The 14,657-nt window shown below is 40.7% G+C and overlaps 1 protein-coding gene across 3 annotated transcripts in view; it reads right to left on the bottom strand.

The window, feature by feature from the left end:
• Nucleotides 1–14,657, bottom strand: part of pde4d (phosphodiesterase 4D, cAMP-specific) — a 360,576-nt gene that overhangs the window by 83,067 nt on the left and 262,852 nt on the right. For all 3 annotated transcript variants that reach the window (XM_007892156.2, XM_007892157.2, XM_042335145.1), the window contains 3 exons: nucleotides 8,433–8,469; nucleotides 6,688–6,764; nucleotides 4,258–4,307 (listed from right to left, as the gene is read on the bottom strand). In XM_007892156.2, the coding sequence (XP_007890347.1) occupies nucleotides 4,258–4,307; nucleotides 6,688–6,764; nucleotides 8,433–8,469 (164 nt within the window). The remainder of the gene's footprint in view (nucleotides 1–4,257; nucleotides 4,308–6,687; nucleotides 6,765–8,432; nucleotides 8,470–14,657) is intronic.

The raw sequence follows: 14,657 nt of genomic DNA, 5'->3' as shown, positions 1-14,657 counted from the left end.
CAAAACTCAGCAGCCAATTGCGCGCAGCAGTGTCCCACAAACATTTGTGGATTGAGTAAATCAAACCCAGATCCTTGCGAGGCGAGCGCTCTAACCATTATGCTACAGGACTCCAGAAACCATGTATCCACATATTGACCTATTCTCATCAGGTTCTGGTGTGGAAGTGCGATGCTGGTAAAAAAAATACAATTATGCGCATAACCATGAGATAATGTATGATTATACCATGTGATCTGACCTGCAAGGATATTGAATTCTAATTTGCTAAACAACACAGGAGCCCTTTCATCGAAGTTTACATTCTGGAGCATCTCAGCCATCGTCTAATGGTAAATATTTGTTCTCTGCTACCATCTAGTGTGTTTTTGTGATATTACATCCAACTTGATCATCTCTGTTGCTGCAATTCATGCTCTGCATAGGGAGAACTCATAAGCCATTAGATTATTTAATTTGTCTCATGCTTTTTGTGGTGTACAGTTCTTGAGAGCAGCTGAAAGAAAAGCACAGCTAAAGAGAATATTTTTTTCTCCATCCCTCCCACCAATTCATGAATCCAGTTACATAAATATCTCAATTACATAATTGGGGTCTCGCCCCAGCTCCACTGCAGCTCATTAGTATAGTGTAGCACCCTCAAACCTCTGGCGCGGGGGTGGGGTTGGGGGGGGTTACATGCAGCAGGCCTGAGCTAGCCGAGAGGAAGGGGCGAGCAGATGAGTGGGGTAGGAGAAGATCAGATGGATAGGGAAGTCCTGGGGGGGTGAAAAGATTTATAGGTGATTGATGAGGACCTCATTTTTGTCACAGACTGACTTCTGTAACCAACTGTTAAGCTGCATTTAATTTTATTCAAAAGGCTAGGATGCAATTAAAAAGCGTAAACTAAAAAAAAATCTGAGTCCTGCAGATGAGGGCTCCTTCTGGTAACAGAAAGCACATCACAGAGACCCATAGGATATCTGCTCTGACCCAACCTACATTTACAATTACCATGGCCACAGCAGTTCGAGTAAGATTCCTAGGAATCTCCACCCCTGCACCCTCCCCACCTCCCCATACACACACAGAGAAAGACAGAAGTGCACAAAACCTTTTTTGGGTCAGTCAGTTAATCCAGAGATCCATCACCATGCTCAAGAGCATCCAAGTCAGAGAAACAGCCTCACGTAAGTACGCATTCCATTGACTTGGTGCACAAATGTCTGCGGTCTCAATGCAAAAGGACAAAAGACAAGCGCAAGAATGCTCACGTACTGTCACGGAAGTTAAACAGTGACAAGGCAACAAGTTTCAGATTACATAGAATATACAGGACAGAAACAGGCCGCTCGGCCCAACAAGTGCGCTCGTGTTTATATTCTTCACCCATTGATTACTTCCTCCCACACCTTCTATTCCCCTCCCTCATGTGAAGGGCTAGCTTCTTCTTAAATGCATCCACACTATCTGATTCAGCCAACTTCAGGCTGTGAGTTCCACAATCTCACCACCATCTGGTGAAGTCGATCGTCCTAAATTCTCGTTAGATCTAGACACTATATTATATTTGTGTCCCCTGGTTATGCACTCCTCAAGCAGTGGAAATAGCCTATTTACGTTAACCTTATCGAACCCTTCAAACACTGTTATTAGGTCCCCCGTTAAATGTCCCTGCTCTAGCAAAAAAAGGTCAAACCTATCCAACCTATTCTGATAAGAGATAACCTGAGAGCAGTACTCTTTCCATTTGCTACTAAATACGTCTTATAGTATGGAGAACAGAATTGGACACAATATTCCAAATGTGGTATAAATTTAACATCATCTTCTCACTTTTATATTTTATCTCTCTGGATATAAAGCCCAAGACCAAATAGGCCTTTTTATTGCCTTACATTATTATTACTATTACTATTATTACCAGTGTGGTTACTTTTAGAGATTTGTAGATGTGAATCCCCAGATCTCTTTGCTCCTCTACTCCTCCTAGGTTCCTACCATCTAGACCAGTGGTGGCCAACCAAACAAAATAATTATAGAAATAACAAAATAGCATAAATTTAGGCCATAAATCAAGAAATATTCAACCACGAAACATTTATTTTGTTGGCCAACCAAATCCTATACTGAATCCAAATCATTTATGTATATGGTGAATAGCAGGGTCTAATATGGATCATTTTGGATCAATATAGATCATTGGTCTATCCAGCATAAATCCTGTTTCCCAACTGGAACTTTCCAAAAGATTCCTGCAACACATCTGTTTCATCACCTAATAGTCCTGAATCGTTGAATAACCCGAAACTAGTTCCCTTTAGAAAGCCTTTCATAGAACCACAGAAATTTACAGTGCAGAAGAAGGGCGTTCGCCCTATTGAGTGTCTTGTAACTTAGTGTTTAGAGCACTCGCCTCACAAGCAAGAGGACCTGGGTTTGATTCCTGGGCAGGGCGAAACATTGTGTATACTCCATGCACTTCTGTTTACCTAGCAGTAAGTAGAAACTTGGTTGTTAGTTGATTGGCAGATCGCTTTTCTAGGGTCGAGTAATCATTCAAAATAAATAAATAAATAAATAAATAATAGTTTGGTCACTCAATCCACAACTGTTTGCGGGACATTGATGTGCGCAACTGGCTGTCGGGTTTCCCACACAAAATATACAATCAATCACTTTCCAGTATATTCTGGGAAGCGCTTTGAGACATCTCAAAGATGTGATCTTGCAAGGATTATTATTATTATTATCGAGTCTGCAGTAGTTCTCGTAGCAAGCTGTTGGAAACAGCTCTGAGATGCTAACCGGTGAAAAGCGTTACATAAATGCAAGTTGTTGTTCATTTAATCCCACTTCTTCACCCTATCCCTGTAACCCCTTCAAGCTCCTCTCCTTCCATGTCTATTTATCTACTTCTCTCTTGAAATCCACAATAGACTCTGCCTCGACCACCTTAATTGGCAGGGCAATTCACATCCTAATAACTCTCTGTGTAAAACGTATTCTCCTAAGATCTCCTTTTGTTCTGCTTGGTAACACCTTAATTCTATGTCCTCTACTCACTGACTCCCCTACGAGTGGAATTAGCTTCTCCCTATTTACTGACAAAACTCTTTCAAAACTCAGTGATTAGTGTAACGTAGTATGGGTGAGTCAGTTTTAAGTGTGAGCTGCCAAGTGGGGAGATGGAATTCCAGTGACAAACAGGAAATATGTAAATTACAACAGCTTGCCTTTGGCTATGTCACTCCTAAACACAGAACATGTTTTCGATTTACCAAACTCTCAAAACGTTGCACTTAACCTTTTGGTGTACAATGCATTTTCCAATTCATCTTCATAAACCAGAGCCACTGCAGTCTCAACCAATCACTGGTAATACTTCTGTTATTTTCAATAAGCTGATGATATGTGCAGCTTGTTTTGATGTCTTAAGACTTAAGCAACAAACCCATCTCTCATACCCATCAAATGCATTTCCTATCAATTGAATTACAATATGGTAATCCTGTACATAAAACCAGCAGGCTGTGCAGCAATGCACTTTCCTCTTAGACTCCACATACAAGCGCCAGATGTGGACGAAACCTTCAAACAAATAGCATCAATACAAAGCAAAGATCAAGAAAAAAATTATCAGATCATTAAAATACAAGAAGCATTTATAAAAAAAACACTACACCCCTGTTCTGTTTAAATTATGCACATTTGAAAGGGATCTGGACCAGTACTTGACTCAAATCATATTGAAATAGTATGGGGGAAAAAGCAAGAAGTGGAATGAGAGTATATAATGCCAGTTGAGGATCTGGCACAAGCACAGCCCCAATAGGCTGAATTGGTTTTCTGTGCTGCAAATTTGCTACTATTCTTCCTTCTCCTCTCTATAGTTCGCTGGGACAGGTGTAATTCATAAAATCACAAGATTGGTTTGGATCAAAAAGACCCTTCGGCGCATTTGATCTCATCCTCCCAGAATACCCACCTTACTGTCTTCACACCACATCCAGATCAAGCAATGTTTTCTTTTAAATGAGTCTAGTGTCCTGCTCTTGCTGACAAACAACACAACTGGGAGGCTGGACTGACACCACCACCACACACACACACACACACACACACACTTCAGGAATCACCACAAGATCAAATCAAAGGTACAAACCCAATGTCCTGCACACAGCATAAAAACGGCATCACTTCTGCACAGTCTTGATCTTATACTGAACAATAACACAATCTATTTTATTCCAAACGACCGTAAGAGTCACTCACCTGTAAAGTTTGTCCTAGTAATGGGTGTCTGGTTACAGATTGGTGAGCGCCTGAATCATTAAAAATAAAATGAGAAAGTTAGTGTTTCGATAACAGAAGTCCCACATCCTCATGTTCAGAGGCTCAACAAAACCTTCCCCCTGATGGGGTTGCTGGGCTTACGGTATTCACATGCCAGCGTGAGCTTCATAACAACAACTTGCATTTAGATACCCTTCACACAGGCTAATGTGCCCTGAGGAAATGGACACTGTGTAAGCTCTGAGGGATCCAAGCTTTTTTATTCAAGCCTTGGCTTTCAAGAAAGTTGAACTTTGAGCAATCTTCTGCAGTCCTACTTTCTAACCTGAGTAATGCATTTTCTGTGGCAAACCAAATGTAAATGAATCCAGTTGTTATGTTTAATTTGATGCCTTTGAATATTTCAGTATCATTGTTGGAGAGAATCATGAAATTGTACCGTTGGAGGGTTGCCAATACAAATAGTATTGTAATAATAATCTTTGCCATTTGACATTTTGCCTAATGTCGAAACGACTCAAAATACTTCACAGGAACTTTGTTGTTTAATGACTTTATTTGTAGACAATCACAGCAGCCAATTTGGACTCAGTAAAGTCCACGAACAACCATGAAGTGAATGATCAATGTATCTTTCAGGAAGGGTGAAAGGTGACTGCAGTCACGAGTCAGGCTAACTTCCACAGTGGGTAAAACTTCGAAAGCCACAAAAGGGATAACATTAATAATCATTCAGAGAGGCATGGATTAGAGACTAACTATTTTGAACTGTGTTCAAACTTGCATCTAAGGTGATCTGATCATTCTGTATCAGGTACGAAAACATGAGCCGCTAGAAATCTAGCAATCCTCGGGAACATGCAGTGAAAATTCAAGTAACTGTATGGCAAATTGCACGTGTTAATCTAGGTTTCACCACCAGAGGTCTCTGTGTTACATGAAATGATACAGCTGTACTAATTACTGCATATTGTTTAATTTTATGGTAGTTTTCTCTCTGATGTGCCTCTCAGACCCTCACGGACACTGGTGGCATGGTGGGTTAAGACTTCAATCACTTCTGATTCTTGGGTCTGAATGCAGCCCAGACAGATGGGATGTAAGTCTCCTCTGTCTGTCAGCCTACGTGAAAATGGGCTGACAAGAACTGACACTTAATCCAGCACGAGATCACCAACATCTCACCATTCAGACAGGCTACAGGACGGCTAATGTGGGAAGTGAAAATTACAGCAATGGAGCAGAACAGGGTTAGATGATTTTCTGAGGCCAGGATCTCAAACATTTGTGTTTAACTGTGTTTATAACCCTGGACATATCCTGGGAGTGCTTAATACTGATCCTGCGGTTCATTATGCATTGATTGCAGAAAACAGTGAACGTATATTATAGGAAACACAATAATCAAAATGGTATTAACATAACCCCTTGTAAAGGGTGGGAAGTGGATTCTTACTGAGCTAGTGACATGGCTGCCAATGGAATCGAATCGACCTTCTGTAGCGATCTTGGAAGTCAGGTTCCTGAGCCAGTCTGGTTCCAAAGCATTGCTGGTCCCTCAACCTTCTTTGTTCTAATGATTTTGAGCCCAGTTCCTCTAGTTTCAGAGCATAGTTTCAGCATCTCCTCTGCACGCTCTTTATGGCCCTGACATCCTTCCTAAAGTGGTGTGACCAAAAACTGGACACAATACTCTCCGTCACCTTCTCTCTCCCCACCCCCCTTGGCTCCCACCCCCAGCTCAGGTGCCCAGCAAGCAGTGTAAAACAATTTGAGGTGTCCTTTTAATGTAAAAGGAACTAATATTAAATGTAAATTTGTATTGAATTGATCGAGATTAAGCATGGTCTCTTTGATTTTATATTTTATGCCACTATTTATAAAACCTAGGATCCCATTAGCTTCCTTCACAGCTTTGTCCACCCACTATGCCACCTTTAAATCACCACTTTAATAACCAATGTGTAATAGACCCCACATGGTGTGCGAAATGGGCACTTTTTTTTCACACAGCATTAACATTCTTCATTGGGTCATGGAAGTCACGAGGGAACGAGCTAACTATGGTACCAGGCAAAGAAATCCATTGAGAGTTGTGAGCCAGATGGAGTCGAAATTCTGTGAAGCATATATGTGCAGCCCCATTGGTGATGTGGGATTTCCTATTATAACAACGCTTTGCCAAAGGTGAATGGAATTTTTACCCTACAGAGTCTTGGAGGATAATTTATTTACTGTTATTTTGGAAGCAGCCAGGTGATGTTTTCTGATTCTGTACATCCCTACTCTCCTCACCTTGCTGGGTACCAAAGATAATTTTAAAAAAGTGTTATAACACAAAAGTTCTCAGGTTTTTCTCGACCTGTGAATATTGCCACCCACTGATGCCACAGCACAAAGCACTCTTACTTGCTACTGGACGCTAGATCTTGCAGGTTGGTCAGTGCAGCAAAGTTGTTCCTTACAGTGCGCAGGCTGGCTAGCACCTATAGAGACACAAATGTACATGTTTAGATACCAAGGAAACAAACACAGTTGATTAGCACTCTGTCAATTAGAATAACTGGAACATAAAGAGAGATTACTCCTGGCCAAGTGTTTGCTATCTCATTGAGGCTGGTGCTCGGGAAATGTGGATTTGTGTTGTATAGCTGCAGTTGAATCAGACCTCAGATTTTCACACTGTATTCTTCAATTCTCCCACCCTGCGCTGAAGTGGATCTTTCTAACATCTCCAGGAACAGATCCATGACAGCAAGTGAAATAGGTTCCCAAGAGTGCATTGGTCATTCCCCAGCCACCCAGGACAGGACAGAAATGAAGGTTTGCTCAATGTTCCTCAGACATGGGGGTTGGTGTACGTTCAGATGCAAACGGTTATGAGGAGTGACTCAGAAAGAACTGTGGAGGCTTGCGTTCACACGCTATGCTCAGTTTTGGGTTCACATGTGTTGCTCAGTTTACAACAACAAATTCAATTTGTACCGCACCTTTCACGTCGGGAGGATGTCCAAAGGCCCTGGACAGTCAAGGATTTGGAACCAAATTGGGGTTGGGATCAGGAGCGCAGGGAGGGTAGACATAGAAGGGTGACTGAGGGCACGATTGAAGAACAGGCTCTTGAGATGTGCCTTGAAGGAGGCAAAGGAGGGAGTGAGGTGAAGGGACTGTGGGATGGATTTCCAAAGGTTGGAGGCAGAAAGGCTGAAACCCTGACAGTGATGGTGGGTTTTTATATACAAATTGATACAGATTGCATTCATATAGTGCCTTTCACCAGGAGGACGTCCCATGATGCTGAACTGTCAAGGGTTTGCACCAGAGCTGGAGTTTGGAGTCAAGAGGGGTGGAGGGCAAGGGGGCTGGAGGTGGGAATGTGTTAATGGAGCCCCTTGGATATTCAACCCTCAAACTGAACAAGATGGATTCCAGGCAACAGCAGCCTCAGGGTAAGCAAGACCCAGTTCTACCAGAATAGTTTCTCAAGTTGTCTGTAGGTTAAACAAAGCTTTTGCCAAACTTGAAAAACATGATTCTGCTCACAATTCTGTGTCACGGATTTTACATCACCCATGACCTATTTGAGAGTGTAAGTTCATGCGTGGAACTTAAGTCCTACTTACTGCAGAGACAAGCACTCCAAACTATGCTGTAACTTTCTATGGTTTACAGATGGTTTGCAGAACCACTGACAATGAACAAATTGTAACACCTCGTAGAGCTCTCTGATAAAGTGCAGCCTCCAATGGAATGTGTGTGGTTTATGGATCTCGTTAACAAACCACATGCACCTTCTCCGGAACACACATTACTCAATAAGACATGTCTTTGTGCGGCTCCTAAAAAAAAACCTTAGGAATAAGACCTGCCGCAAAAACTAAACCAGGAATCAAGCCTGTATTCTAAACCGAAATACATCTGTCTCCCAGATGTTTAAAATAATTCTCTGTCCACATCTCTTAACAACTTTCCTTACGCGGAAGATAGCATAAGTGTCAAACACAGCCTCTTGATGCACTGACATTTGTTTGGATTAAATTGAAAGATATGTTACAGGCTTGTTTGTATTCAAACTGGTACTTGGGCAAGAATCCTCCCATGTGGAAATGTGATCAGCAAGATTAAAACATGCAAGAAGGTGGACCAGAACCTACCTGCGCAAATGGGGTCACAATAAGGTCATCTCCATGGCTGTAAAATAGAAACATAGCAACAATTATATTTAATATTTTATCAAGGGTGTTTAGACATGCCTCACAAAGCTATTGAGAAAAGCTAACACCTTTGTTAAAGGCAACGTCATTGAACATTTCTGGATAAGCAGTGGCCTTGCTATTTGTGAATGAGCCCAAGCAAACCTCCGGGGTGCATAGGCAGCCACGTCATCGACTAGTAGCACAGGAGCATCACTGTCATCTGAAGACAATGAGAGCTCAGCTGAGGGGCTGACATGACCGCTTTTTCTGGTGCATTAGAAAGGAGTAGTGTCTCTCTCTCTCTCTCTCTCTCTCAGCACTTTCAACGCTTAAATATATGCAGGAGGAAGCAAGGATAGGATCACATTGACCACAATGTCCATCACTACAGGGTCTTGATTTACATTTTAACACAAACGCAGATACGGATACAACAGTCACATAGAAAGGGGCTCAGAGTACAACACATATGCATCTGTTGCAGCAAAAACATGCTGGAGCAGACAACATAGACATTATCATAGAGCAGCCTGTTCTGGCAACTAAATTGCCTGAAACACTCCCAATACGACAACACTGCTTTTATGGATATTTTGTCTACTTGAACCCGTGCCCATTGCAATCACTTAGGAGTGTCTCATTGGTCTGTTTCAAAAACGTTCAACATTTGCGGAAGGAAAATAAAGCGTTGACCTGAAGTTTAACAGGTTACAAATTATTCACTGTGATTCGTATTTTAATTTATGGTTTTAATCTATTTGATTTTCACCTTTCATTTGAGGTCAGATGCTACTACTTTGCAATAAGGTGCTATCTTGCTGTTCCCTGTAGAGCAGCCTGTGCAATTGACCTGTGACATCCAGAGATGCCAGGTGTCCTCAGCACCAAGTCAGAGCCTTGTTTCATTGTCAAAAAAAATCCCTGACCTTCAATCACACCGAACAAAAAGCTCAAGAGGAGGCAAGAAAGATACAGAAAAGAATCAGAAGCAGGCAGTGCAGAACAATAGACTAATATAATACAATAATCTTTGCATTTGATATAGCATCTATTACATCACCGAGACATCTCACAGGATCTTACTGTGAAGTGTAATGACTGTATATTTGTAGCCAAACAAGCAGATAATTTGCACACAGCAATATCCCACAAGAAGTCATAATATGAATGATCAATTTTATTTGGACGATTGTTGGCTAGGGCACTATGAGAAACTCTCTTCTCTTTTCAAATAGCGCCATGGGAATGTCTACCTGAATAGCAGATGGGAACTTGGTTTAATATCTCATCCAAAGGATGGCACATCAGCATTGCATTGGAGTATCAATTTAGACTAAGTAAGTTTGAACAACAACAACAAAATGACATTCTGACATGAAAGGCGCTTTATAAATGTAGTCTATAAAAGTTTGAAGTCCCTAAATGGGGCTCAACTAACAACCTTCTGATTCAATCCAGTTTATAATAATATAATAATCCTTGCATTTGATACTGCGCCTTATCACGTCCAAAACTTTGTTAAAATAATTTCACCTGAAACAAGAGGGATGAAGGGTGGGGACTGCCAAACTCTGGTTGGAAAAGTTGCAATGTATCAAGCCCACATCTTGTTTTCATTCTTGTCAGTCCATTACTGCATCAGGCACAGATGGATTATGTTTTAACACTCCTTCAATAACAAGCATTTTAAGGTTTTTTTTTGGACATATCTTCTAAATAGTCCGGTAGCTCAGTGGTTAGAGCACTCGCCTCGCAAGCGAGAACCTGTGTTCAATTCCTGGCAGGGCCAAACCTTGCACAAGTTTCTTTACTCCACACACCTGATAATAATCCCTCAAGAAAAAAACCAATAAGAAAATGGTTACTTCATTCCACGACTGTGTGTGGGACACTGCTGAGTGCAATTGGCTGCCACGTTTCACCCACAAATATACAATCAATTCACTTTACAGTATATTCTGTGAAGCGCTTTGAGACATCTAGAAGACGTGAAAACCACTGTTTAAAATGCAAGGATTATTATTTATTATCAATACTGTAATGTCCAAAATGTTAATGCGATGCAGATGTTCATTCTCATTTTCTTCCAGAAGTTTTCCTAGCGATGACCTTTGTGCATTGTTATGGGAGAGATTTGACTTTTAAAATAATGCCAGAGAAAGAAACTGTGTTATGATCTTGCCATGGCACCCACTCGCTGATAAAACAAATCGGACAACTTCATTTGGACATTTTGCTGACAGCATGCAACGTTAACCTCCTACACAGAATACCGGCCTAATGCAGAAGTCATCTGTGGGGACAGATATAATAATAATAATAATAATCCTTGCATTTGATATAGCGCTTTTCACGTCGGGAGGACGTCCCAAAGCGCTTCACAGAATATACTGTAAAGTGAATTGACTGTATATTTGTGGGCGAACGCGGCAGCCAATTGCGCACAGCAATGTCCCACAAACAGTCGTAGATTGAAAATGACCAATTTATTATTGTTTTTTGTTTTTGGAGGGATTATTATTAGGCGTTGACTATTAACAAAGGAAAGACCTGGTGCATTAGGGCAGGATCCCAACAGAATGGCTGCATTTTGCAGTGCAACACCTGTGTCAGCTCTTCCATTCCTCCGGGTAACTACCACAATACTCCGAATGGGTAAGTGATTGACAAATAACACAGAGCTGCACTTTAAAGCCCAGTTGGCAGTCATGCTCACACTGACACATTATGTCTCTGCCCCAGTCACAGATAGCAACACAGCTCTCCTCTGCATTACTTTGGGGGCTGATAAATGGCAGCATCACAAGCACATGTCATGACTCCAGCAACGAGGAATGTTCTCCAAAGAAAGTACTGTATATTCTAAATATAGCCAGTCAGGAAAAGTATCAGGGTTATGATCAAAAGATAATATAAAGGGATTGTGTCAGTAAAAGAGAGAAAAAGATCAAAACATATCGTCATTATTTTCAAATGCAGATAAAAAAGATGTCAGATTTGCATGAAATGTTGCTAACATTTTATTCGTAAATCCAAGTAGAAGAAAAATGATTATTGCAATCCTTTGGACTTATGGGCTGAAAGCTGCAGCTATAGAACAAATAAGATCTGGAATACACAGGTCAGGTTTACCAATGACAAAGTCATTGTTGTCATAGAGAAGAGTTCAGCAAACTCTGACAGTGGGGACCATGTACATGTGACACAAGACAATTGTTCGCGTGACCCTGTGTGCAACTTTTTGATCTTTTGAAAGCTTTATTTCAAAGAAAAATTGGCTAAAAAAAACTACACATTTTAAAAGCTTACATTGCAGGATACACAGCATTTAAGTATGAGCCAAGTGGAGTCCTGTAGCTCAGTGGTTAGAGCACTTGCTTTGCAAGCAAGACACCTGGGTTCAATTCCAGGCAGGGCGAAACCTTGGGCAAGTTTCCTTACTCCACACGCCTAATAATAATCCCTCCAAAAACCCAAAACAATAATAAATTGGTCATTTTCAATCTACGACTGTTTGTGGGACATTGCTGTGCGCAATTGGCTGCCGCGTTCGCCCACAAAATATACAGTCAATTCACTTTACAGTATATTCTGTGAAGCGCTTTGGGACGTCCTCCCGACGTGAAAAGCGCTATATCAAATGCAAGGATTATTATTATTATTATAAGTTCAACTGGCAGCACTCTCGCCTCTGGGTTAAAAGGTTGTAGGTTTAAGCCCCAAGTTGGGAAGTTGAACTCACAGACATTAAACCGAGGTCCCGTATGTGCCCGTTCAGGTGGATAATAAAGATCCCATGGCAATATTCAAAGAGGAGTTTCTCCTGGTGTCCTGGCCATTAATCTCCCAAATAAAATTGGTCATTCACTTCATCGCTGTCTGTGGGACATTGGTGTGCCCAAATTAGTTGCCAAATTTTGGTTACAAAATGCACAGTCACTACACTATTTATTAAAATTGCGTTTAGTGTCTTGAAGGTTCTCCCTTATTTGAAAGGCGCTATATCAAATTTAAACATAGTTTTAATTTTATTTTATTGGGCAGCATAATAGATAATAAATAATAATAATAATTTGGTCACTCAACCCACGACTGTTTGTGGGACACTGCTGCGTTTCACCCACAAAATATACAGTCAATTCACTTTAAAGTATATTTTGCAATGCTCTTTGAGATGTCTCAACGACTTGATAAGGTGCTATACCAAATGCAAGGATTATTATTATTATCCAATTTCGCTTTCCTCAGTGCAAATCTCACAGGAGTTCAATATGAAACCTTCAGAGCAAAATCCAAGCTGAGCCTGGAAGATGTCTGAAAGGTCTACCAGTGCTCTACCCACAATCTGTCCCTAGGAAGTTACTGTTCAATCAGTGCAGTAATTTGTTTTCTTTCTGTTCAGTTTAATTTGGGATAAGTATTTTCAGCTCATTAAGGCCTGGCAGCATCAGGGGAATGGAAGAGTCCCTTTTTAATATTCCCCAATGACAAACTTTGACTGCATCAGTAAATAATAATAATAATAATAATAATAATCCTTGCCTTTGATATAGCGCTTTTCACGTCGGGAGGACGTCCCAAAGCACTTCACAGAACACACTGTAAAGTGAATTGACTGTATATTTGTGGGCGAACGCGGCAGCCAATTGCGCACAGCAGTGTCCCACAAATAGTCGTAGATTGAAAATGACTGATTTATTATTGTTTTTGGTTTTGGAGGGATTATTATTAGGCTCTGTGTGGTGTAAGGAAACTTGCCCAAGGTTTTGCCCTGCCTGGAACTGAACTCACTTGCAAAGCGAGTGCTCTAACCAATGAGCTACAGGACTCCACGAAATCTTCCATCTCTCATACCAACTAACCTAAAGTTCGACTGTCAATTTGGTGCCAATTGTGAAATAATAATAACAATCCTTGCATTTGATATATCACATCTTCGAGACGACCCAAGCGTTTCACACATTATACTGTAAACTGAATTGACTGTATATTTTGTGGGCGAAACAAAACAGCCAATTGCACACAGCAGTGTCCCACAAACAGTAGTGGATTGAGTGACCAAATTATTATGTTTATTTTTTTAAACAAACATTTCTTTTAGAAGGGATTATTACCCCCGGAAAAGCGACCCACCAATCGACTAACAATCAGGTTCCTACTTACTGCTAGGTGAACAGAGGCTTGTGGAGTAAGGAAACTTGCCTAATATTTTGCTCCACCCAGGAATCAAACCTAAAATGTACCATTGACTTGGATCCACTGGGAACAGAGCTCAGTCGGTTCCAATTCCTCCCATTTAGGACCTCTGCAAACACCAGAAAGCGAGACAGAGAATCCTCTTGGTCTATCACTCTAAACCAAACTGAAACTCTGGTCCTAAAGGCAAAAGGATAATGCCTCAAAGAACTATCCAATCCCTGAAACACCTCTTGCTGTTCAGGACTTATACTATACTACAGTATTAGTGTTATTCTATACTAGTAAAATTTTATTGTCAATTCATTGATCTAACTCTGAACAGGTTGCTCTCCACACACCATTAACCTGTAGTTATTCACTTGGTTTTCTCTCTGTCTGTCATTTCCCATTGTGGTGTGTGGTTGTCCATGCATAACGTTGATAAAAGAAGCAATTCAAAGGGAAACAAATTAAAAGTGACACAAATAAACAAAAGCAGATGTCACCTGCCAGCCAGATGGTTCAGACTTGCATTTTCATTGGATTGTTTTGACATCGGACATTTTAACGTAATGAGCCAGTGAAAGTGTCACATTTTTGGGGGAATCAGAAAAACATTCAATGTACAGCTGTCCAAACATTCACATCCAATATAAAAATACATAGTTTTCTGCTACACAACACTCAAGAATACCCTCCAATGCCTCTTGTCTTAAATAGGGGCACTATTGTTGGGTACAACTGCTCAGCTATTTCGCTGAGAATTAATATAATTAATTAATTAATTAATCATTAATAGACATTAATATTATCAATTTAAGATGTGCCATTAATTCAACACATTTTGTGCCTATTACTGTAGAGGGGTAATATCCCACTTACTACCAAGTGTTCCTACTTTACCCAGTTAGGGAAAACATATTGTCTAGCCATACGACCAAATCTTCTGTAGGAAATGAGATGTCGCATCTTTTCTGTCATTTTCAAATACTGCAAAACCCATAA

This window comes from Callorhinchus milii, unplaced genomic scaffold, assembly GCF_018977255.1.
Source record: "Callorhinchus milii isolate IMCB2004 unplaced genomic scaffold, IMCB_Cmil_1.0 Scaffold1, whole genome shotgun sequence".
NCBI classification, from domain to species: Eukaryota; Metazoa; Chordata; class Chondrichthyes; order Chimaeriformes; family Callorhinchidae; genus Callorhinchus; species Callorhinchus milii.
This window is presented reverse-complemented; position numbering and strand designations above follow the sequence as displayed.